This window comes from Mandrillus leucophaeus, unplaced genomic scaffold, assembly GCF_000951045.1.
Source record: "Mandrillus leucophaeus isolate KB7577 unplaced genomic scaffold, Mleu.le_1.0 Scaffold928, whole genome shotgun sequence".
NCBI classification, from domain to species: domain Eukaryota; kingdom Metazoa; phylum Chordata; class Mammalia; order Primates; family Cercopithecidae; genus Mandrillus; species Mandrillus leucophaeus.
Window position 1 is genome coordinate 666777 of NW_012110119.1, and position 25462 is coordinate 692238.

Here is a 25462-nt window from a genome sequence, read left to right on the forward strand (position 1 = left end):
CTTATTGCTTAGATATCTGAGTATACTCTTGTTAGAGAAGCTCAAATGAGGGGCTAAAGATCTGTTGGAGATGTTATACAAGAGATCCTTAAACTGGCTATGTGGCTGGAAATAGATTACTGGTTCACAGACTTTAAAACAGAAAGAGATTTGCAGGAAATACAGTTACCAACTCTTAATTTTGTCAAGTGAGGAAATTTTTTTTTTATTTACTCTCAACTACTGCCACCACAAATTCATAAAAGGACATTTTAAACCCTTCTGTTGAAAGAAGATGACATATATATAAGTTTATTTAAATTGATTAAATTTGCTTTATGAAAATCTCACTATCTTATACTAAATGTTGTTATGCTGCCAGTGAGATCAGTTTACAGACCAGCATTTAATTACCACTAGGCTAGAGGAATCTCTCAATATTCTACTTAAAAACACATACACAAATACACATATATATTTTTATATTTTGGGGAAGCTTTATCAAGTATTAAACATAGAAAACAGAAGTAGCTAATCAAAACAAAAAGTAGCAATGAATAGATTACAAAATAGAATACTAAGATAAACTAAGCAGTAAGAAAGCTAAACATCTACAAAGTCTAATAAAGTAAGGAATAAACCAGAAAGGGGATAAGATAATGTCAAGATTTTGGCGTGGAAACGTGAGCCTTTTTTTTTTTTTTTTTTTTTTTTTGAGACATAGTCTTGCTCTGTCCCCAAGGCTGGAGTATAGCAGTGTCATCTCTGCTTACTGCATGCAACCTCTGCCTCCTGAATTCAAGCGATTTTCCTGCCACAGCCTCTCGAGTAGCTGGGATTACAGGTATGCACCACCAGGTCCGGCTAATTTTGTATTTTTAGTAGAGATGGGGTTTCTCCATGTTGGCCAGGCTGGTCTCGAACTACTGACCTCAGGTAATCCACTGGCTTTACCTCCCAAAGTGCTGGGATTACAGGTGGGAGCCACCATGCCCAGCTGGAACTAGGTATTTTTGACTGAGAAAAGAAATTTAAGTTAGCAGACCAGGTGGAGATGGTGGTGGGTGAAACCCCATTTGAAACCTCCAGCCACTGCTCACCTCTTGCTGAGTCTGCCACAAGGAAATCCTGGCTCAGTGTAGACAGCCATTCTAATTATTTTAGAGAAGCTGGAAATATGAATTTTTGGTGAAATCACTCCTTAAATGCTACCAACTACCTCACATCTGTTTTTTTCTTTAAATCACTACACAGGTCTAACAAAATATGTCTCTGATCCACGTTCAGTCCAGCAGTTTGGAAGTTCTGACCTAAGTGTGAAAAAGAGGGTCAAGGATAATATCCTAAAGGACATTCAGGTGAAGAGGCTCAGACCAGAACAGCACCTAAGGAGGAGGAACCATTTGGCAAAGAGTAGTGTATTAGTCAGGGTTCCCTAGAGGGACAGAACTAATAGGATAGATATACACATGAAGGGGAGTTTATTAAGGAGTATTGACTCACATGATCATAAGGTGAAGTCCCATAATAGGCCATCTGCAAGGTGAGGAACAAGGAAGCCAGTCCAAGTCCCAAAACTTCAAAAGTAGGGAAGCGAAGAGTGCAGGCCCAGGAGCCCTTGACAAATCACTAGGGTAAGTCCAAGAGTCCCAAAGCTGAAGAACTTGGAGTCTGATGTTCGAGGGCAGGAAGCATCCAGCACAGGAGAAAGATGAAGGCCAGAAGACTCAGCAAGTCTGCTCATTCCACTTTCTTCTGCCTGCTTTATTCTAGCCATGCTGGCAGCTAATTAGATGGTGCCCACCCAGATTGAGGGTGGGTCTGTCTCTCCCAGTCCACTGACTCAAATGTTAACCTTCTTTGGCAACACCCTCACAGACACACCTAGGAACAATACTTTGCATCCTTCCATCCAATCAAGTTGACATTCAATTTTAACCATCACAAGTAGTATTATGGACAAAGATAATTGCAAGGAGAGTGTAGTCTACAGTGCTAAAGGCAGAAGAGATTTCCAGTTAGTTAAGGATAAGTTAGCAGTTCCTGGTACTACTCTTAGAAGCAGTTTCAGTGGCATGGTACAGACCAAATCCAGACTGTTTTGAGTCAGGGGGAGGAGAGGAAGAAAGAAAAAAACAAAACAAAACAAAACAAAATATATATAGATATTCAAAATTACGAGTTTAAATAAATAGCTCCATGTGCAAAGGGTGTCATTCTTCAGCAATAATTAAAAGAAACTTTGTAAATATATTACAACATACACAAAATATTTCTTTAAAGCACTTGAATATTCTTTATGGAGCTTAGGAAAGGTATTTCCTTAATTCACATTAATTCACCCACAATACCAAAAGAGTTTAAGACTATCAAAACCAAACCTGACAACCTCTATGTCAATCAAGAATCTTGACAGCTAAATCCTAAACAGAATATAAATATCAAAGTTTGAGATATTCAGTAGAAAGCAAAACAGAAATACTATTAGAATATTTGCCTTATTATATCAGATATTTCTTGGTCTCATAATATCCTACAAGTTACTGAAAATTTCCTACATGCTTAATTCTAAGAGCAACAGTGAAATGGCCCCTCATTCTAGCATTCCAAGGCTCTGCTTTATAAACCACCTTAACAATCCCACTTTTCCAAGAGATTAGTAGCCTATCACATTTCTGCCTCCCATTTAGGTGACATATAATACACCAATAACCAACCTGTAAAATAATAACTATTATTCTCATAAATACCATAAATTATATAGAATATGCTATATACATTATTGAAACATTCCTACTTATCTTTATAGTTCTCCTACTAGGAAAACATTATTATTCCTATTTTATGTAAGTAAACAGGAGCTCTGAAAGGTTAGTCAATAAGCGCCAGGGTCAAGACTGAAATAAGTCTGAACACAAAGACCACGATTTCCAGTACATGTAATAATGCTTAGTAATGTTCACCAAATATTCCAGCTCCCTGCCTTCAGGACACAGGGTAGGACTGCACTTCTGGGCACTTTCCTACTTAGGTGAAGCCATGTGACTAATTCCGACAATGAATGGAAATGAGATGTGTTTCTCTAAGCCACAGAATTTACTTGCTGGAGGGAGATCTTCCAGAATGCTCTCTTCTAATAAAGTTTAAGATGGTGACAGCTTCAATAGTTTGGGACCTACAGTACAAAATCATGGAGCAGGGCCCTCGGCCAACTTGCAAAATGTAGCAATATAAGAAACACTCCCATGTTGGTATGTGACACCAAGATTTTTGAGTTGTTACCATAGCACAACTCAGTCTATCCTGAATGCTACCATCAGTAATCCCAAAAGCCAAATAAACACATTTTAATAGGTAAGAATATGAAGAGAAAGGAAAAAAAGTTAAGGTCCATTCAGCTTTTTCAAAGGGGATTGATGTAAAGTCTGGCATTAAGCAGTTACCAAAGTCATGTAAAGTAGATGACTAACTGCCTACTGTGTCCAATTTGTGATCTAAATGGTTTTCTTTAGAACTTTCCAACCTCGTTAGCAATAAAACTTATGATTTAGTAAGTGGTTCTCAACCGGGGACAGTTTTGTTCCCAGGGAGACATTTTTTGTTTTTACAGCTTTGGAGGGCGATGACACAGGTACTTAGAAAGGAGATGCCGCTGCTAAACATCTTACAATGACACGACAAAGAATTATCCAACTCAAAATGTTAACAGTGCCACTGATGAAACTCTCTGATCTAGGTATATAAGGCCTTTCCGATGTCAGTCACAAGACTAGGGGTGGGTGGGGGCTGGGGGAAATGCCTGATTCAAAAACAGCAATTTTTCCATCAGGATTTGGCAAAGTGAAGAAAATGCTTACTTACTGCAAATTAAAACCCAATGAGATACCATCTCACACCAGTCAGAATGGCTATTATTAAAAAGCCAAAAATTGACAGATGTTGCCAAGGATATGGAGAAAAGGGAACACTTATACACTGTTGGTGGGAATGTAAATTAGTTCAACCCCTGTGGAAAACAGTATGGAGATTTCCCAAAGAACTAAAGATATAACTACCATTCAATACAGCAATCCCACTACTGGTTATCTACCCAAAGGAAAGGAAATCATATTATCAAAAAATATCTACACTCATGTTTATCACAGCACTATTCACAATAGCAAAGTCATGGAATCAACCTAAGTGCCTATCACTGGTAGATTAAAGAAAATGTGGTACATAGACACCACGGAATACTATGCAGCTATGAAAAAGAATGAAATCATGTCCTTTGCAGCAACATGGATGTAGCTGGAAGCCATTATCCTAAGTGAATTAACACAGAAACAGAAAATCAAATACCACATGTCCTCGCTTATAAAGTGAGAGCTAAACAATGGATACACAGGTACATAAAGATGGAAATAACAGACAGTGGGGACTCCAAAAGGGTGGGGGAGATTGATAAACTACCTATTGGGTACAATGTTCACTATTTAGGTGACGGGTTCTAGAAAAACACACGTTCCAGCATTATAAAATATACCCATGTAATAAATCTGCACATGTACCCTTTATATCTAAAATAGAAAAGAAATAAAATGAAAAATTTAAAAACTCATGTAATTTAAAGTGAGGTCATTATTTTTGTTCATCAAACTCATGCACTGGGGTTATTGATCCCCACGTTAATGCTATATTTGGTTAAAATTATAAACAATAAATAAGACTTTTTTGTCAATACAAGAGTGACAAAGAAAAAGGAGCTAGATTATAAATCATCCCTATTCACAGAAATAAAAATTCAGCAGCCTTATAGAAAGGCAGCGATTTGTTTCAGTATGTCATACTAGTCATCCTGATTATACTGAAATAAGACAACTATAAAACTTCTTCATGGTCAGTATATTAACAAAGGTTTTAATTTTTTTTGAACTGTACACTTATTTTATAGGATTCTTATATTTGTTTAGATTTATTAAAATCAGACAATATCCTAATTGGTATGTGAAGGTAAATTAGCTGAAACATTACTATTGGAAGTTAAGAAAAAATAAAGCTCTCTTGGGTTCCCTTTCTCCCTTCAACTGACCACAAGACTTGAATTCATCCAAGGGCAAGGTAAATTAAAAAGCAGGCCTTTTGTGAGCACAATTCTAAATCACATCATCTCTCTCTTCCCAGCAGTCTGTTAACCTAATGCAACTCCTTACTCATATCCTATTCTCTAAACTGATATTCTAAGCCTATCAACAAATATTTTTTAAGCATGCAATGCAGACAGGTCAGGCAATGTGCTAGATATTTTAAGAGTAGTGAACAAGAAATTCTTGTTTCTATGCACTTAACACACTATGGAAAAAAAATAGATGAAAAACAACTAAATTCAAGTGATTACAAGTGTGTAGGTATTAGAAAGACACAGGCGTGGGGAGGGTTGTCTCAGTAGGTACTGTTAATATGTAAGCTGACACTAGAAAGACAAGGAAGCTGGGTAAAGCAGGTTGGGTGAAACATTCAATTCTGAATAGTAGTTCCAAGACCTTAAGTGGGAGAGAACAATGGTGGGTTAAAAGACCCATGTGTTAAGAATTAAAACCTCATGAGAGCTAAAATAAAGACTTAAGACAAGAGGAAACAATCAACGTATGTGATAACTTAACAGTCAGGGAAAACGTTTCATCTGTTCAATAAAAGTTTAAAAAAAAATAGCATGAAATCACCAAATAAATTCTCAGAAAATCAACTGATCTACTCCTTCAGCTAGTTCATAAGAACCTGTACCAAGAAGGCACAATATATATTAACAATTGTGTGAAAACATTAATTTGCACAAACTTCCTTCTTACTGCTCCACATTCTTGCACACAAATGTTGATTCTTTATTTTAACACCTAATGGGTCTTAAAATATTTTTCACTTACCCTAAATAAACACTCATTATTCTAAAAGGTTCTAAGCTTCTACCTGATTTGTAAGAGCTATAGCTTAAATGGCTATTACTTAATTTCTCTCTACTCTGGGGCATAAGCTATGTCATATATTTATTTGAAATCCCTTAAAATGTAGGAATCTGTGATTGTATTATTTTCAATTATATGTGAAGACAAAGTAAAGGCTGGATAAAATTCTAAAGCAAAATGAGTTTTCTCCACTTCTAAATTCTCAAATTGTTAAAGAATGACAATTCAAGCAAATAAATGTTGATTTAATTCATTCATCTTTTATTCTTTTTTTGGCAAACATCACATAATATAAGCAAAACTATATTGTTCACTATAGTTACACACATTCTTTTTTGCTTTATACAAGTTGTAAACATAGTTAAGTGAATAAAATTCTTGGCTAAAGACATATTCCAGAACTCTGACATATACTTTTTTGAGTTAGGACAAAAGAAAGCTTATGTAACTTCCATTAGACCATCATCATATGAAAAAGTAAATTAGCATATGCTGCTTCTAAATTAACATCGGTCATTTTATTTAAATACTTTTTTAGGTTATAGCTAAAATGACATTTATCTGAAGTTTTAGGAAAGAACAGAAGCTGATCATACAAATTGTGTTCATAACCACATTGGCCACTTAAATTAAAAATACAACAAAATTGAAAAACAGACATATAACAAAAGATTCTAAATGTTACAAGGAAAAAAAGAAAAAAACCTGCCAATAAGTTATTTTAGAATACTTTTTAGATGTAGATAACATTTATAATACTGGGTTTCATAATATGTTGGTTTATTACTTCCTAATGCTGACATTTTCATTTTAAAGTAACAGATTACTTCAAAATAAACCCAAAGCATTTAGTGTTTTACAATTTCATTCTTCTGTAAATTTCAGACACTAAAAAATTCACATCAAGGGTTACAAAACAGGCATCTTCAGAATATAATTTGTTTGGCAGGCAGAATGGCTTGTAATCTTTTAAACTGGAAAGCCTTCAGGAAGTACTTACTTGCTATCAATGACCCTGCCAACTTCCCACATCTTTACCTGCTGGGCATGTGAAAAGACTGACACCCTGTTTTTCACATTATAAACCCAATATTTACTTATAAAAATTAGTTGTACTCATGGGGCAAAAATTCAAATGTTATAAGCGATATTAAATCTCTAGTTTTATCTCTAGTTTGGGAAACATACATCAAACTAAAAAACCCTCATTTTCATAATATTTCCTTACATAAATTATGAGAGACGTTTGTATATATATCCTCTTAGAAATAATACTGTTGTGAGTAACCTGAAATCTGAACTAGAACAACCATTCATATACAAAACTACTGTATACAAGTCTTAGCTTCCAAACAGTAGCTTTCAACTTCATTCATATATGTAACATAAAATTTCTCAAATATTTGAGTTGAAGGAAAGGTGACATTAATAAGGTTAATAAAATAAGTGGCAATGGTTTTCTTCAAATCCTAGAGAATGAAGCAAGAAGGGGAACATCTGGTAAGACAAATTAGAAAAGAGGAAGAATTTCAAGTAAATGTGGCCTTGGACCTTTTACACTGCTACTCCCTAAAATCGCACAAGGTAAAGGCCACAAAATGCTTGTTCCTTCAAGGAAAGCAAAGTAGAAAACACAAAAGGAAATATGAAAATGTGTAGTTATGAAAGAATCAAGAGATGATGGTACTAACTCCAGTCCAATGCTTAAAAAATACCAAAGAATAACAAATGCATTAAAAAGACAGTAATCTGTTAGGTCTTTTTAAAGTTATACACAAATAAAAAACTAATCTCTAATTCTTTAGAGATTTAAATTTGACAGAGATTACCTATTTACCTTTGAATTTTTCTCACTTCTTTAAACAACTGAATCCTATCTAAATAAATATTTTTAAATTCTTAATTATTAAAGCAACCTTCTTAGTTATGCTTTGATAAGGCTATATATATTAATAATAAAGCTTCACTGCATTAATCTCATCAATACCATGCTTACTGCAATCAAGTTCATTTTATAAGCAATAATTAAATTGACCATCACCGTACTACATTATTGCAATGACAAAGATATTGGGTAAACTTCTTCAAGACAAATTACATTGAAATGGTTATTTTGAAAGTTTTTAGGAATGGGGGAAAAGGGAGAATTAAAAACATTGAATATTTGTTCCAACACAAAACAGAATGTCCACGATCTTACATAAATGAAAGTATCAGCTAATAGGGTACCATCTTGGTCTATGAATGATGTTCTCCACAATGAACTTACAAATTTTAAAAATTCCACTAAGAAGACACTGGTTAAAGTTTATCTCTGACATATTTCTAAAAACACCTGTTAGTAGCTTTGCCATAAAACTGATTTAAGGTAGTTGTGTTTTTCAGTAGCATTTAGAACAACCCAACACTTGGTAGAAATACTCAGTTCGGCACACTGTATTAAAACATAATTGTACAACATTGTATAATTAGCTGCAATTTTCAGTAACTATGTTTACCAACCGTGTAACAGAATTATAATGTTCTCCTAAGCCATATGCATGTCTCATATATCTGAAATTAAAAAAAAAAAACGAGCAGTTTTGATGAAAGTAATTTTTATATATATATATATATGCTTATTATATATATATAAACCAATGATTCTGAATGACTCAGTCCACATGGGCATCACTCAATAGACTACGTAGACATATTAACTAAGAGTTCAACACCATTTGAAAAGTGGCAGCAGTCAGCAAGATCTGGTTCAAACACTGGGGGTAAAATGAAAAGGCTGAGATGCTGAGGATTCAATAAGCTTAAATTGTCACCTAGCCATTGATGACTATCTTAATAGGTTTAGTTAACAAATACTAAAGCCAATAGCAAATCCTGCATGCTGTACTTCAGAAGAGATTTCTAAATCATGTAAAATATTTTCAAAAATGAAGAAAAATAAATCTAAGGAATAAACAGGTAACGTGAATGTATTTCAACTTTTACACTTGTTGAGAAACTTTTAGCATTACTAATGTCAAACCAGGACAATATACAAACTAGTCCTAAAATTCTGTAACCTTTAGAAATGACTTTATTCTTAATTCACACACAAAAATAAATCGCTAGACGTTTAAAAAATTATCTAAGTCATATATTTTAACACACATAATCTAAAATTTTTTATATTTTTTTGTATTGTGAAAAATAGAAGTAAAAATGTCTAGGTACTTACACAAGTATTACTGGGTGTTTTGAATATTCTTCGCCAACTATAATGGGAGGAGAATCTGCCTGTATTATCTCTATTGGTGTTTGTAAAATGTGAGACAGAGCTCTTAGCTATAGGAAGAAGAAAAGTATGAGTAAGGAAAATAAAAATGTAAATCACATTCAAATAGTAAACTACTGAAGTATGTGTGAATGCGCAACCAGTCACAGCAGGGATATGTTCTGTTCACCAGTGTACACAGAGAGCCTGGTATATAGTGGGAACTTAATAAATACCTGTTGAATAAATATAATACAGATCGAATATCCCTAATCCTAAATGCCTGGAACCAGAATTGTTTTAGATTTTGAATTTTTTCAGATTTGGGAATATTTGCATATACTACATGAGATATCTTGAGGATGGGACTCAAAGCTAAACACAAAATTCATTCATGTTTCATACATATCTTACACACATAGGATGAAGGTAATTTTATAGAGTATTTTAAATAACTTTGTGCATGAAACTAAGTTTTGAACTGTGACCTATCACATACAGTGTAGAATTTTCCACTTGAGATGTCAGCCCTCAAAAAATTTGATTTGGGAGCATTTCGGATTTCAAATTTTCAGATTAGAGATGCTCAACTTGTATTTATTAAATCAAATGCAGAGACTGCTCAAGTCCTGCCTGCACAACAGCTTTGTAAAACGTATCAATGCCACAGTTAATAAAGAGCGGCAATGGGTAGACTAGGTATATTATACTAGTCTCTCTACTTTTGAATATGCTTGAAAATGTTCATAACAAAAAGATTTTTAAAATACCATTGCTCAAGCACTAGGCCAAATAAATTATAGTGTGAGAAAACGGGCAGGGGGGAAGAACAAAATTTTTTTTTTTTTTTAAGTTTTCAGATGATTCTAATCTATAAATACTGTTGACAACCACTGTTCTATAATTTTCAAAGCAAGAGTAGAATGAGATACATATATGAATTATACTCCCCTATCAATGAATTTCTGATTAAAATATACAATTTTAAGGAATTTCATACCACACAATATAAAATTAGAGCCTAAAGCCAGATGAATAATGGTGAATAATGAACATTAATGCTAACATTTTTTAAGACTTATTACGATTACGGGCCAGGCACGGTGGCTCACACCTATAATTCCAGCACTTTGGGAGGCCGAGGCAGGCAGATCCCTTGAGTCCAGGCATTGGAGACCAGCCTGGGCAACATGGTAAAAACCCTGTCTCTACAAAAAAATACAAAAATTAACGAGGCGTGATGGATCATTTGAGCCTGGGAGGCAGAGGTTGCAGTGAGCCAAGATCACGCCACTGTACTCCAACTGGGGTGACAGAGTGAGATCCTGTTTCAAAAAAAAAAGACACATGACCAAGCACTCAAGCACTTTAAACACTTTATGTGTATTAATTCCTTTAGAGATTTAAATCTGACAGAGAATAACTATTTACCTTTGAATTTGTCTCACTTCTTTGAACAATTGAATCCCATCTAAATAAATATTTTTATGGGATAGGTACTGTTGTTATTTTAAAGACCTAAGGCAAAAAGATCTAAGGCAAAAAAAGGGTTACGAGACTTGTCAAAGCCACTTGAACTCAGGAGTTCGAGACCAGCCTGGGCAACACAGGGAGACCCCGTTTCAACAAAAAATACAAAAATAAGCCAGGCATGGTGGTGCATGCCTGTAGTCCCAGCAACTCAGGAGTGGGAAGAAAGCTTAAGCCTAGAAGATTGAGACTGCAGTGAACAATGATGGATAGCACCACTGCCCTCCAGCCTGGGTGACAGAGTGAGATTCTGTCTCAAAAAGAAAATAAAAATCATAATGCCCCAATCCATGGGGGGACTATGGGATATGTACTTGCCCCATTACAAGAACATTCCGTTGACGAACATAGTCCTTCCTGAGGTTTTGAAAGGATGTAAGAAATTACTTCAAAAAATATGGAAAGGGCTGTGCCGCATGGTGGTAAATCAAAAACGTTCCTTTGAAGCACATTTTTCTTATACCTAAAATATCATTTTAAAGAAATTAGCAGAGAATAGAGGGTGGGAACCAAACTCTGGAAATCCTACCATGCCTTCTAACTTCAGAAATCATAGAATGATTTTCTCTTTAATAACTTAAATTCACTCTATTGGGAAAACTGCAACTCTTACTTCAAATGAATCCACAGATGAAAAAAAAAGTGTAAGTATCCTTCAAAATATAAGGCTTTTCTTAATTTCTTGATTTAATCTCTAATACTCACATGAATGATCCTTTTAAGAAAGTTCAAGTATTTTTAACTATTCCTAATGTAGTAACAAAGCCACTATGAAAACTTCCTAAGTTTCAGAGGCATACAAATCTAATAGATACAGTTCCCTCTGGTGGAAATGCACATACACAGCACTACTAAGAAAAAGATTTTGGAGCAACTTTTATGTTGCATCTTCAAATGAAGCAGTTCTTAGTGAATTATTTAGAGCCACAGACTATTCATGATGATTAATCATCATTATATATTACTAATTGTACTGCCTAGGTTCATCCATCTAGCACTTCAGCTTACAAACTTTTATGAAGGTACTCTCTGCCTTACTTAATGCTCAAAAATGCTCTACTGAGTACACAGAGAGGGTTTATTATGGTCATATAGTAATCAAGAAACTCAGGCTTGGGAGGATGGCTGACTCCCTGTGGCCACAAAACAGAGAGGTAGAAGAAAATGCTAGGACTTGAATCTAGGACTTTCTTTCTTATCCCGTCTAATACCCAGGCTGCTTCATCATCATCTGGCCTACTTAACTGTTTTGTTTTGTTTTTTTTAATTTGTTTTAACAAAACAGAGTTAACAGTCAGATTTTTTAAAATTAGAGCTAAAAAGAAATCTTGATAACTTCCTGTAACGTGACTGAACATACTGTTTTCTTACATATGAATTTAATGCATCAACTACTGCTTTCAAGTCAGTCAGTCACTAACAATTAGGAATTCAAAATACAATTGTAATAAATATGTTGTGGTAGGATTTGGCCTGTAATTTCATATAATTTTTTTTCCATTTCTGATATAAAAAAGATATTTTTCTAATAGTGACTTTGATCAGCTGAGCTACTAGGCTAAATTTTACTTTACTTCAGTAAAATTTTCACTTTCCTAAGTCCAGAAAATCAAATGTATTGCCAATACTAGTATCACAATGAAAAGACTTACACATATGTATCTCCAACACACAGATCTAACACTGAGCTATTTAAAATGAAATAGTGCTTCAATCCCTCAACATACATACTTTAATCACAGACCTAATCATGTTAACTCCCAATTTCTTTGTCAGTTGAGAATAGCAAATACATAAAGAAAAGGAATCGTCAAAGAGAAATTGGGATCAGCTGAGAAACATCTAAAAACTACAGAAGGAACAACCCACAATCACTATGAATAACTACAAACTTACCTCAAGCTGACCTCCCCACGCAGCTGTGTTTACAATATCATCACAGTACTTCTGAAACTCTTCTGTAGAGAATAGGTCAGAACAAAGCACTTAAATAATTTCTGTAACTCATGTTACAAAATCCCTTTAATAGTCTCCACAATTCCTGACAAAAATGCCCAAGTTATAAACGTTCTCCTTCTTTATCAGTATCCTCCAGAATCTAATCTAACTACCAGGTCCAAACTTAATTCGCCCCAACTTTCTACCACATTTCCATCCAAGAACAAAGGAGTCCATTTCAGCTTTTCTTCTTCTGTTGGAGGCCCAGATACCCTACCTATATAACAAACCTACCTCACTCTACCCCAAGCAATCACCCCCAAAATTGTCACAATATTCACTATCTTGACACGTGTTTTGAAGCCCAAACCTGCATCCAACGGAATACCATGAGAGACAAAAAAAGTAGTTCCTGTATAATCAGGTTTACTGTAAGACTCCGGGAAATATACGAAGAGAATTCGAGTAAAAGTACAGATAAATTGAAATTCCTTCCCCAGAGATAGCATCAAACAGTGCCTCCACTTGTTATTTTGGAAGCACTTACATTATTTGCCTAAGTATCAGTTCTAACCAAGGAAAGGGCTTTTCAGATCAGCCCTGAGAAGTAAAAGACCTAATCACTAAATTTACAATGGGTATATTTTGTGCATACACCTTTTTATATGGTATGTTAAAATGGAAAACAATTATCCTTGACGGAGGGAAAGAAATTATGGACATCTAAAGAAAAATATGTCTCATGTGTTTGTCTCAGACCCTATTAAATACTCAGTGTTCAGAACAGTGCCTAGAATAGTGCTTGGCACATACCGGCCTTCAATTAATATTGATTGAATAAATAAAGATAATTAATTAAGTCTTTTATGTTTTTCTCTGACTCAGCATACTAAACTGCCACCTCCTCTATGCCCTACAACTAGTGTAACTGGAGAGTTTCAATGATTTAGTAACCTGGGAGACAAATGACTGAAGAGTCATTTATCACACTGCCTATGCATGTATCAAGATATATGGAAAAATGTGTTTTATGTCCCATAGCAAATTCTGTTTATTTAGAAAACAGCAATGACCTAAAACAGTAAGAGATAAGTTAACATTTCTAATATGACATCTATGGGAAATTAATTTGCTACAGAATTAGATATGCTTGAGTCACTCTTGAGATCTGTCAACAGATACCTTAAGCCATACAAACTAAAGGAGACATACTTGACTGCCAATGCTCATTCTTATCAATTCTGCATCATTCTCTATCTTTCCTCCATGGAGGACAGATTCCACTAAAGGAAAGTCAACCTTAACCTTTCCCTCTCCAACCCATTCTGGCCATATGACTTGTTCTCAATGGATACTGCCAAACCCGCCATCTTCTCTCAAGGACTAACAGTCCTCTATTCCATTCTTTACTCCCCCAAAACCTATTCAGATTTTTACTTGCTCTCTTCATCTGCTAGTTGTGTACTTTTTTACTTCCTCATAAATATTTTATCTTAACTGTGGAAAGTATTGTATAGAATAAAGCAGGTTATTAACTCATTTGTTTTACTTGAACAGTAATCTTCCTAATTATAGCTTATTGTGAATAAAAGTAAAGTTCCCAAATTATAGGATAAAAGGAGAAAATGGTTTTCCTAGTCATTCTCTCCTTGTGGTCTTCAGACCCTATATACACTTCCTGAAGCTTACCTTCAATACTTCACTTTGTCAAATATGAACTTACATTTTTTTCAAAAATGATTACTCTTATTCCCATTTCTATCTTACATAAAATGAGTAATATAATTACAAAATAACTAAGTAATTAAGAAATCTTAATAGAGAAAATAGAGAATATTTTAATATTAATATTAATATAGAAATTAATAGAGAAAAACATACCAACATCTACTAAAATTACAGAAAATAATTCTGCCTAAATCTTGTGATGCTTTCTCCTCATAAGGTTCATCTGGGTTCTTCTTACGCTCAGTGCTAGAAAGCACTTTATTTAAAAACAACTACAACAAAGCAACGATAAAACATAGCAAAGAAAAATAAATTACCTGGAGTACACATATCTCCTGTATTAGGGTTTGTTAAAAATGGCAGAAAGTCTTCCACATGGCTTTGCATATACTCAGCGGTCTGACTTCTCAAGGCAACCACAGTCAGAGCACAATCCTTTTCTTTCAGTTGATCTTCAATGGCTCTATACATACAGTGGCCATCAGATGGAATCTGTTTCATTTCTAACTGTCTAGCTGCCAATATTTGAGCAAGTTTCTCACTTTCCATATGTCTGGCTCCTGATAAGTTTTCAATTTCAGCTTCAGCTATCCGTTCTTCTCGTTCCTTTTCCAATGCAGCTTTCTTTTCCTAAGAAAAGGAGAATGGATGAAAGTTAATTCATAATAATTAGGACTAATTCTCATTTATTAAGGGAATGGAAATGTAAAGGTCTCAAAACTTTTTGGTTTTTTTCTCCCTTCTTGCACAAGCACTATCACATTGATCATCTCAAGAATTTTCTACAAGGTAAGCTCCTTACTATCTTACTCATTTGTGTGTTTCCACACCTTGCTCTATACTGAACATTAAGAAAGCCCTCTAATTTTTCTTTAAAGTCCACTTAAAAGCTACACGCCAAGTTTCTAAAAACTTTACTTACTGATTTCAAAGTATTATCTTAAGACTGAGTTATCCTAGGCCTTAAAGCACATTATTATTATATTAAAGCCCAGGCTAATCCAGGCTTCTTATCACTCCACCAGTAATGTGTTAATATGACACAACCTTTAGAAGGGTACAGGCAGACACCCTTTTTATCTAGCTTTTTAAAATGTCTGTATATACGTACATTTAATTAACAAATATTTTGTAAAAAAAAAAAAAAAATTAAAATATAAGAGATAGACTAAAGCTCCCCCTAACACCACTGTCATCCCAGTGCTTGCTCTAGAGGTTTGGTATGTATCCTTCTAGATTGCTTTTCTATTCATTTTAATAAATATAATATACTCTTGAAATAATGTATAAATGCTTAATAAAAATGGTATCATATGTTAAATTCTACAATTTGCTTTCCTTATGCAAAATGTCTGATGAGCTCCTCCCATGGAAACATATGCAAGGATGGAGTGGGGTGAGGGCAATGAGAGATTTGTGACACAAAGAATAGACAGGATGTGTGGAGGGAAGGTTGGGGAAGAAGAAAGGAAAAAAAATTCCTAACAGACGAACTAGTAATGATCAAAAGCCAGAAAGCACTGTATGTTTCATAGCTAAAAACAGTTCATAGAGCTACAGTGCCAGAGAAAAGTGTCAAGAGATGAAATTGGCAAAAAAGATAGGCATATAGTTAATATACAGTAGGTCCATACTTAACATAGTACTAAAAAGAAACTGCAATATACACAAAATATTTATAGTGCTTTTCTCTGGACGACAGGATTCCAAAATAAGTTTCATTTTGGGGTGGGTGTATGTGTGTGTATGTCTGTATGTATGTTTTTCTGCATCTTTCTAATTCTCTACCATATATATTGTTTGTACACTCGAGGGAAAACTGCTTTATAATTTAAAAATAAAAACTAAGTTACATAAATTTTGATATTAGTAATAAGTTACAGTGAAGGATTTGGTAAGCCAAGAATAGGAAAAGGTAAAGAATTCCATACCGCTAGCTCTAATTCCTCCTTGGAACAAAAGTGAATGGGAAGGCAAGTTTCAATTAAACTTATTGTCATGTACCTGTAGTACTTGCCTGTTATCTGCCATGCTAGATGAGCCTAAAGTGATTTCTAAGTTACCTGAATGAAAAGCAGTAATATCTCCCTAATAAAACATAGCCTATTTAAGGTTTATATAAGTAATAGGAACAAATTTATTTCACTTATTTTTATTTATTAGAACTGTGGATCACAGAGGCATAAAATCTTAAAACACAAGATGGCACTATTACTTTATAAAAGACTAAAAAAGTTTCAGAGGGGAGAGGAAGAATAAGCACCTTAGATATCATCTAATCCAAAACCCCTCATTTTCCTCTTCTGAGGAAACAGCACGCAGAAAGATTTCCAAAGGCCATACAGCTGGTAAGAGCAGAGCAGGGACCAAGGACAACACAGAGAGCTCCTTCTATCCAGGCACCTGAATCAGAATAAAAGTTGGAGCAGATGGGAGCTGGAGTTAATGATGTCATGTACTATTTACTTGAAGAGTGGCACTTTATCCTATCTGCAAAACTGTTTAAGCATCTAAAATACTAATTCTAATTATTTCATTTTTTCCCTTCATGTTTTGCTTCATTAGAACAAAGCAAATGAGTTTCCTTTTCAGGGCACTAGGTAAGAAATCCACTGAATTCTTTTTCCAGCAATATACAGTTTCCCAAGAGCACAAGGCACTTTGGTTTCTACAGCTATAGTACTGGAGATAGAATGGCACTAGTAAGTTCTAATAAAAACATATAAAAGATGAAAATAGCATGTAAATCATAAATATATTGTCAATAAAACTAGAGTCATGTTGATATAGTAATATAGCAAAGAAGACTCAAAGGGAATATTAAGAGCTGGACACCAGTCCTGGGTTTGTATCAGACTTTTAGTGTACCAATGAGAGAATCTGGGTCTCTACTTTCTCATTGGAAAATACAGAAATTGAATTCAATCTCATTCCAGCCCTCAAATTCCGTATTTTTGGAACCCAGTTCTTCTAAGTTCTGTTTTAGACTCTTTCTATCGTATCGAAAAGCTTCTAAGTTCTTTGAATTAAATAAAATACTATGTTCTTCTAGACTAAAAATAAGAGATATGCTCTACAATATTCTTGGTATGCTCCACGATATTCTTAAAATAAATCTTTAAAGTTTTATCACGTTTTTCTCCCAGAGTTGTATCTTTCCCAAAGATAAACATAATTAATTAAATGATTTTTCATTCCTTGGTGCTTCTGGCAAAAAAGGAGGTTCCAAATAATCAAACACCCGATTGCGCATCCTGACTTCAGGTTTCATTTTCTTAAGCATTATAAACATTTAATGTTTTCTGTTCTAAAATCCCATTAATATAACACTGTAAAAACATTACTTAGGCATTTTTTTCTGCCAAGTGTTAAAGCAGCTGACTATAAAAGATACTAAATGGTTTGAGAGTATAACTGACAAAGGTATTAATTCCAGTTGTGCAGTATCTTAAGGGAAAAGTAACAAAATTTTTGAGAAAGGTAAGGGAGTTTTCATTTTGTTTGTTTTGTTGTCAGAGGTCCACCTGGGGAGGAACAAGTTTTGATAAAGACAGGACTTGTGCCCTTAGGTTTTCCAGAATTAAATAGGCTATTATAAGATGCTTCAATTACTAAGTAGATGTAATTCCAGTATTTTGTTATGCTACTGGCATGCAAAAATTCTGCCTTTCCTTTTTGATCTATAGAAGCTAGACGACAATTGTGAGATCATCACAAAAGAATGCATATCATAAGCAGACAATCTCCAAGATTCTATGAGATCTAAATTTAATGAATCTACAAAATTCACAATTATATTTACTCAAGAATAAAATTCTATACAAGAATGAGAAATGTTTGACTCTGTGCATTTCATCAACCTTCAAACAAAAAAAGACATTGCTTTTAGGTTTAATTTTTTTAAAAGGCATACTATGCACTACTTAATATAGAAAAAGACATTGCTTTTAGGTTTTATTTTTAAGAGGCATACTATGCACTACTTAACATAGAAACGATACTATCATTTGTTGACCCATTAGTTCTCCAGGCCTTGTGTTAAAGGCTTTGGAAATAGTACAGTATTTAATATTCACAATGAATTAGCTTATGAAGTAGCTATAATTTGCCCCTGTTTCATAGATGTGAAACTGAAGCTTAAAGAAGTACCGTACCCAAAGTATAACAGTAAATGAAATTAAAACCTCATCTGTTTGACACTAAACTCCATGCTCTACTAAATTACATACTATGTCATAAGATGCAAAACGAGTTTAAAAATATGCATTTAAACCATAGAAAACATCAACTGTTAATAAAATAATACTCGTAACTAAAAAGACTGAATTTAATCATTTTTCTTTTTCAAATTCAAAGGGACTTACCTATCTAATCTTATTTCTATAATGCTGATATGAACTAGCTACTTCCAATAAATCAGTTTCCTTATAGCTCTTCAATAATGCAGTATATCATCCCCACATTTGTTTTTGTGCATGCTGTTTCTCCTATTTGGAATATCTTATCTAAATAATATTTCTTTCAAACTCCAACCCATTATTAGCATAATGAACTTTCCTTTCTCTAAATTTTCATAATTAACCATTATATAGATACCTACATAATTATCTAAGAAGTTTGTAACCATTATATAGATACCTACATAATTATCTAAGAACATGTATCTACACGTTAACTTCTAGGTTCAAATCCTTATTTCTCACCCAATGGTATAGTTCTTAGCCAAGGTTGCGCATCAGAATCCCCTGGGCCCACATTCTGAATTTTTAAGTCTGGGATAATATATTTGTAAAAAAAACTACTTTGCACTCCCACTCCCAGCTTCACTCTCCTATAACAGCTGCAACCTGAATATGTTATTTTATATTCTCTTAGGACCATTTTCTTCTCCATAAAATGGGGATAAGAAATCCTACTTCACAGGATTATTGTCAGGACTAAATAAGATGTCATATAAGCAGCTTAGCATAGTATGTAACACACAGCAGGTGCTTAATAAATGTTAGTTCAAGTCCCTTGACAAGGAACTGCATTTTTTTTTTCATTCTCTTCCTATAACAAGACCTAAGATAGTATTGAACACACAGCACTAACTTATATACTTGGTGACATGACTTTCATACCCGTCTCTTTTGTGCTTTTGATATCCGAGGTGGCTGATTCTCAAGCACCAAGTTTGAAATGTTAACAGCAACAGAATCTATCTGAAGGAAACAAAAAGCATTAACAAGTCAATATAAAATACTTTTTAAATTAAATTATTGAAAATCATAAATATATCTAATCCCACACTTCAAATTTGAATAATGGCAATAGACACTGTACTAGATAATATGGTTTTGTCTCCTGTCTCTATTTTTATGGAAGAATTTGACAAGTTCTCAAGAAGTTTCCTTCAAAGATCATGCTCATCCCTGCATGCTTTCCTTCTTTCTTAGAATGCTTACTCCATTAATCTAAATGCAATAGTGTACTTCCTGTAAGTGCCAATTCATTTGGCACTCCACTCTTCTTTTCTCTGACTACTGACAGTATGTATAAGATACAGGTCATTTGCTGGCTCAGTTTATTATCACCTGCATAACCTCAACTGGCAAGAGAAGCCTTCTTCCATCTTAATTAGCCAAAACCTGATGAGTACTAATCCTTGACCCTAGTAGGAAGTTGAGCTTTTCCTACCCTACCCTTTTCCATCTACAAACTGATAACTGCAGGCAGAAAATATATTTAATTTACAATATCATTTGATATTATAATCAATCCTAAATGGCTAATGTGTGTTTGCTAGAGTAAAAAAAAAAAAAAAAGATGCTACACTTTTAACCATAAGGATGAGTAGCTAGTATTACTGCAACTATAAGTTAAGCCAGTTTTTGGTATAACACATACATAGAACAACTCAAGGCCTTTAATACACAGAGACAGAAGTCTCCAAAGGCTATGTCCCAAATGATCAAAATATCAAAATCAGATAGAGACTTCAAAGAGTGGCTATCAACTATAGTGAAATTAGAAGTCTTGTGATTCTTCAGAGGAATCTGCTAAAATTTACAAACAACTATACTGACAATAGGCAAGATAAAAGAGATGCATCTGAAAAATAAAAAAGCAATGGTATTAGTTTTGGTAGTATTCAGAAAAGAAAACCAATTTAAATTAATGAAAAAGATAAATAGTTCAAAGTAGAATAGGAGTTTGTGTTTTAACAGTAGGACCCCATGTAGCTTATGAATCAAACACTTTTGTCCTTGGAAACCTGGGAAAGAAACCTCAAAATTGAAAGGTCTGAGGGAGCAAACAAAACTATCTCACTAACAGAAAACATGGAGAGACAATTAGGAACACCACAATTGTCACATCACAATTTAACACCTGGAGTATCAAGCCTTGTTACCTGGAGATGAAGTATATTAAAAGCAAGGAAAGTTGGGAAATAATGACAAACAAAGTTAAAGAAATTTAGACTATATTTAATGTAAGGACCATTGTAAATAGCACAGACAAGCTGTACTTGTCAACAGCAAACCAAAAATCAACCAAAATTTAAGTACGGCAGGTAAGATTTTGCATAGACATAAGAACTTTCTACCAAAGATGGAGGCTGTGGAGTCTATATGACCTTTCACATCCAAAACCCATACAATAAATACCACACTATACAAAGCTATAACAGAATTCAGTATTCACTTCCTGGAGTAAGATAGTTCTCATGTGGAATTCTGGCTTTGGCAATTAATGGCTGTTACGACTTCTGGACAAAGTTCTTAATCTCTCTAACCCTGTTTCCCACTTGAAAAATGGGATTATGTACACTTACTTCATAGGTAACAACTCACAGTGTGTTACTGAGGTTAAATTAGATAATACATATAAAACAAAGTGTTTGGCACATATATATTAGCTCCAACGATAAAATAAATATTAGCTAAAATTATGAAAGTTAGGATGCTCCAACTTACAAGAAACGTCAGTAAAATTTCATTCATTACAACTTGTTCATAAAGCAGTTTTATAATTTAAAAATGATTTCACGTTCACTTTCTTGATTCTTACAAAAACCTGTGCTTAGACAGCAGAAATATTTGTATCGTATTATATATGTGGGAAAATTGGAGCTCAGAAAGATTAAGTAACCTTGCTCAGGTTACAATCCCATTTAGTCGCAATTCTGGGATCAGATGCCTGGTCTTCCAACTTTCATTTGGTGAAGCTTCATCTTTTGGGCAAGTAAATAGGTAGAGAAGTATAGGTAAAGAAGTATAGCACTTTCTTTGCTGATCTCCCTTGTAAAAACACACTGTCCTGTGAACTTGGTCACAAAAACATTAATGAGAAGTGATGCATGAGCATAACTAAGTGATTTCATTTCCCTACCCATTTTATGATTTTAGATAATAAGCAGTTTAAGAGAAGTGGACAGCTGTTTTCAAATGGTGTAGGCAACGACAAACGTTTATTTCACATACCTTATTCTCCTTAGTAGTCAGCTTCAATTGCTCCAGTTCCTCTCTATGTTTCTGTTCCATTTCTTTTTCCAACTTGGCCACATCTTCGGTGAGTTGCTTCCTCCTCTTCTTGTCATTCTTGGGAACAGCATTCTTCATGCCCTGAATTTTGGCTGAAAAGCCATTAAAATCATTAAGTCAGACACGCAGGAGTAAAAGAAGATGAGAAACAGGAACAAATAAGGGGATAGTAAGGGGAGAAAGGTACAGAAAAAGTAATTATAGAAGAAAGAGTCATCACCTAACAGACAGCTACAGAGACAGAAGGGCCCAGATGAAGCTGAGACCAAAAAAAAAACCCAAAAAACTTCATTAACAAAATCTTGAATATGTTTCAGTTGTTTGGTGAGATAGGAGAAGGAAAAAAACCTGACTGTAGCAAGTTTTAAATCTTTCAGCTATCCTTTCTGAACCTCCTAAACTGAGGTGAGTCCATTCAAAATACACCCATTAGAGACAAGTATCGGTAACTGGGGCAGGTATAGAAAAGGGAGGCATCGTGGGTTTGGGAGGGGACCAGTCTGGGTCCAAGACCGCGACTTCGAGGTATTTTCAGACACCAGCACCCACGAGGCGGCGCGGGGTAGGGGGCACGCGGCAGGCCTCAGAAGGGGAAGCCTCTGAAGGTTGGGGAATTAAAGGGCCTCCGGGGCAGGGAAGGCGGGAGAGAAGAGGCCACTGCTACTAGGGGAAGTCTAGGGTGATCCAAGTAAGTCACGCCTTAAGATTCCCCAGAACCGACCCGCCACGCGCCCTTCCTCCAGTAGCGGCGGCTTCCAGATTCCCGCTTCCTTTCGCCTCACCTTGCAACTCCTTCTTCTCTTTGCGATGCCTTCTCACCAGCTGCTCTTCCTCATCAAGTTCTTCGGTCAAGACCGCCTCCATGAGGACCAGGTAGCCCAGCACAAGCGCTGGAAGACACCTGTACCACCGGCTAGCAGGCACTTTCCACCCCTCAACCCTCACCCGGGGCTCCATTGGCTACGGCTGGGACCCTGCCCCGCCTTCAAGGCGGCACCGGATCTAAACCAAGCCACTGCAAAGAGGGGAAACTTGAATGGGGTGCTACGCGTGCGCACTACCGTGACCCTGCCGTGATGGGCGGGGCGGCAGGGAAGGAACCAGACGGCGAGCGGAGAAGCGGAGGTTGCAGCCTCGGGATTGACTAGAACGCTAGAGCCCCGTCTGCCATAAAGCTAAGCGCTAGGCTCTTGGCCCTGACGTGAGGCGCGCAGAGATGACGTAAGGGGAATAGTTTTCAACGTCTGTTTTATTCCGTGCTTCGGAGGACCTTCTTTAATCTTTGATTTTGGTCCCTGCTTCTAAGAAAAGCAACTGAAAAGGTAAGAAAGAAAAAGCGTTTTAATAAAGTCGTCGATAATTATCAATGAGAATTTTGGGGCTGTTTGGGGCTGTGTGGAATTAAATTATGTTTATTGTTTCCAAGGTCGTAATACTGCCCCTCAGAAGAAAGGAACAGCGCTAAGTAATCGAGAAAATGCCTCCTCTTGGAAGGGATATAGAGATGGAAACAGAAGATATAAGAAGGATTGAGAATCATATAATACAGGAGCTTAAAAACCTGTTCGCGATAATAAAGAGGGTAATGTCAGAGCGCTTGGAAAATACCAGGAAGTTGAGAGAGTTAACAGAAGGGCGCACGCTTAATTGGCCACAAAATCGAATTACTGAAGTAAGTGCAAAACGACAAATTGTCACAGAATACAGAGAAAAGGGGAAAAGAAATTAAGAGGAGAAAAAGAGAGATCTAGAGGGCCGGTCCAGGAGATACAGTATATGCATAATAGGAATACCTGAAACTGAGGACAGAGCAAGTAGAACTGAAACAATAATTAAGGATCTAATTGAAGAAAATTTTCCAGAATTGAAGAACGAACTAGATCTACAAATGGAAAAGGCTCACAGGGTACCTTTAAAATTTAATGAAAAGAAAGAAACACCTAGACATATCCTGGTGACGTTTTTGAATTTCAAAGACAAAACATTTTACAAGCATCCACAGAGAGAAAGCAGGTTATTTAAAAAGGGGCAAAAGTCAGACTGACCTTAGATTTTTCTCCTCCAATTCTAAAAGCCAGAAGACAGTGGAACAATATCTACAGAGTTTTAAGGGAAAATAATTTTGAGCCAAGAATTATATACTCTGCCAAGTTACCATTTCTTTACAAAGGAAAGTGGAAGACATTCTTAGATATACAGGGATTAGGAAAGTATATCAATCAAGAACCTTCCCTGAAATTTTGCTCAATGATTTACTGCAGCTAACAGAGAACCTGAATTAAAATAAAAGAATAGGGAGGCAATTGTATGAAAGAATTAATACTATGCATTAGAACTAGTTAAGGAGCATAGAGTTTAAATTGTTATGTATAGGGCATTAAAACTAAATACAAAAATAGAAACGTAAGCTAGGTCTAAAATTTCGGTTTACATTTAAGCTAGAAAGGCATGCCACATGTTCAATATATTGAACAAATAGTGTTTTATTTTTAGCATGTATTGTGGATACAAATATGCATGTTCTTAAGCTAAACCTAAGTAAAAGGGCTTTGTCACTGTAGATTGGACAAATAACAGCATTCTAAATGTCAAATCTGACAAAATTGGAAAACAGTACAGTTTTATTTCCGTTATTTTTAAGTATAGCAGGAAAAAAATAGCAAGTTTGTCCATAATGTTACTACTGATGTTGTAAAGAAACTTCCATATCTCTGGTTTGGGAGTGGGTGGATACATCCTCATTTTCTGTACGTGTTGCATGGGGAAAAACAGCAGTTACTGCATCATATAGTTTATCTAAGTAAATTTGACATGGAAATAAGTGTTAACTACAAAAATAGAATATATATGTTCCAATGTTTGGTTTGGAAAAGAAGTGGTAAAAAAAAAAAAGGCAAAAGAGAAATAGCAAAAAGACACTAAAATTAGCAAAAAGTAGATTGATAGTACAGATGACTTATAAACTGGTTAAATAGCCCTATTACAATTGAAATTGAGTCAAAAATCAATCTGTAACCTGAGATACATTTGTATAAAACAAAGGATCAAAGAGTTTAAAGATAATGAAAACTATAAATCATAGAAATAGCAACATTTTTATTAAACAATCTAAACATAACAAGACATTTTATGTAAAACATACAATATAGGATGTAACATTTAAACCATATGGTAAATATGATAATATATAAAATATATGTTCTGTATCTTCATGTGGGTGATAGTTTTACTTATGTACATTGATATCTATTTTAAAACGTACATTTAAATTAGTGCGTTTTATGTATTTAAAATTTGTTGAGTAATCCTTCTGTATATATTAATAAAGAGAATATAGCAAAAAATATGTTGGACTATGACTTCAACATTTATGATTTATTTTTTTAGAGACAACAGGGTCTTGCTTAGTAGCTTAGGCTGGAATGCAGTGGCAACATCATAGCTCACTGCAGCCTACAACTCCTAGGCTCAAGTAATTCTCCTGCCTCGACCTCCCAAAGCACTGAGACTACAAATGTGAGCCACCAGCCCAGCACAGTTACAGCCTTTGATAAACCAAGTAAATGGAA

The 25462-nt window shown here is 34.9% G+C and overlaps 1 protein-coding gene and 1 long non-coding RNA gene across 3 annotated transcripts; one reads left to right on the top strand and one right to left on the bottom strand.

The window, feature by feature from the left end:
- Window positions 1-6159: 6159 nt before the first annotated feature.
- Window positions 6160-22949, bottom strand: OTUD6B (OTU domain containing 6B). 2 transcript variants are annotated; one of them, XM_011970097.1, is made up of 8 exons: window positions 22676-22949; window positions 21834-21985; window positions 19491-19571; window positions 16631-16770; window positions 14685-14997; window positions 12598-12659; window positions 9136-9242; window positions 6160-8474 (listed from the first exon to the last, which is right to left on the bottom strand). In XM_011970097.1, exons 4-8 carry the CDS (start codon window positions 16640-16642, stop codon window positions 8390-8392), a joined length of 579 nt encoding a protein of 192 aa, XP_011825487.1. In that variant the 5' UTR covers window positions 16643-16770; window positions 19491-19571; window positions 21834-21985; window positions 22676-22949; the 3' UTR covers window positions 6160-8389. The 2 variants fall into 2 exon arrangements, with proteins under 2 accessions (XP_011825487.1, XP_011825486.1); XM_011970096.1 differs by lacking the exon at window positions 16631-16770 and having other exon boundaries at window positions 6162-8474.
- Window positions 22950-22955: 6 nt separating this feature from the next.
- On the top strand, window positions 22956-25237 carry LOC105532032. The gene is made up of 2 exons (XR_001004899.1): window positions 22956-23215; window positions 23320-25237. It is a non-coding gene; the product is annotated as an uncharacterized LOC105532032 (long non-coding RNA).
- The last annotated feature ends 225 nt before the right edge of the window (window positions 25238-25462 follow it).

What these genes read in the sequence shown, in the direction of transcription:
- OTUD6B (XM_011970096.1), bottom strand. Translation starts at nt 22,850, where the DNA reads ATGGAGCCCCGGGTGAGGGTTGAGGGGTGGAAAGTGCCTGCTAGCCGG. An exon ending in CGTGGGGAGGTCAGCTTGAG is followed by an intron (nt 9,243 to 12,597) that starts GTAAGTTTGTAG and finishes TTCTTCCTATAG; the next exon opens with CTAAGAGCTCTGTCTCACAT. An exon ending in AAACACCCAGTAATACTTGT is followed by an intron (nt 8,475 to 9,135) that starts GTAAGTACCTAG and finishes TTTTAATTTCAG; the next exon opens with ATATATGAGACATGCATATG.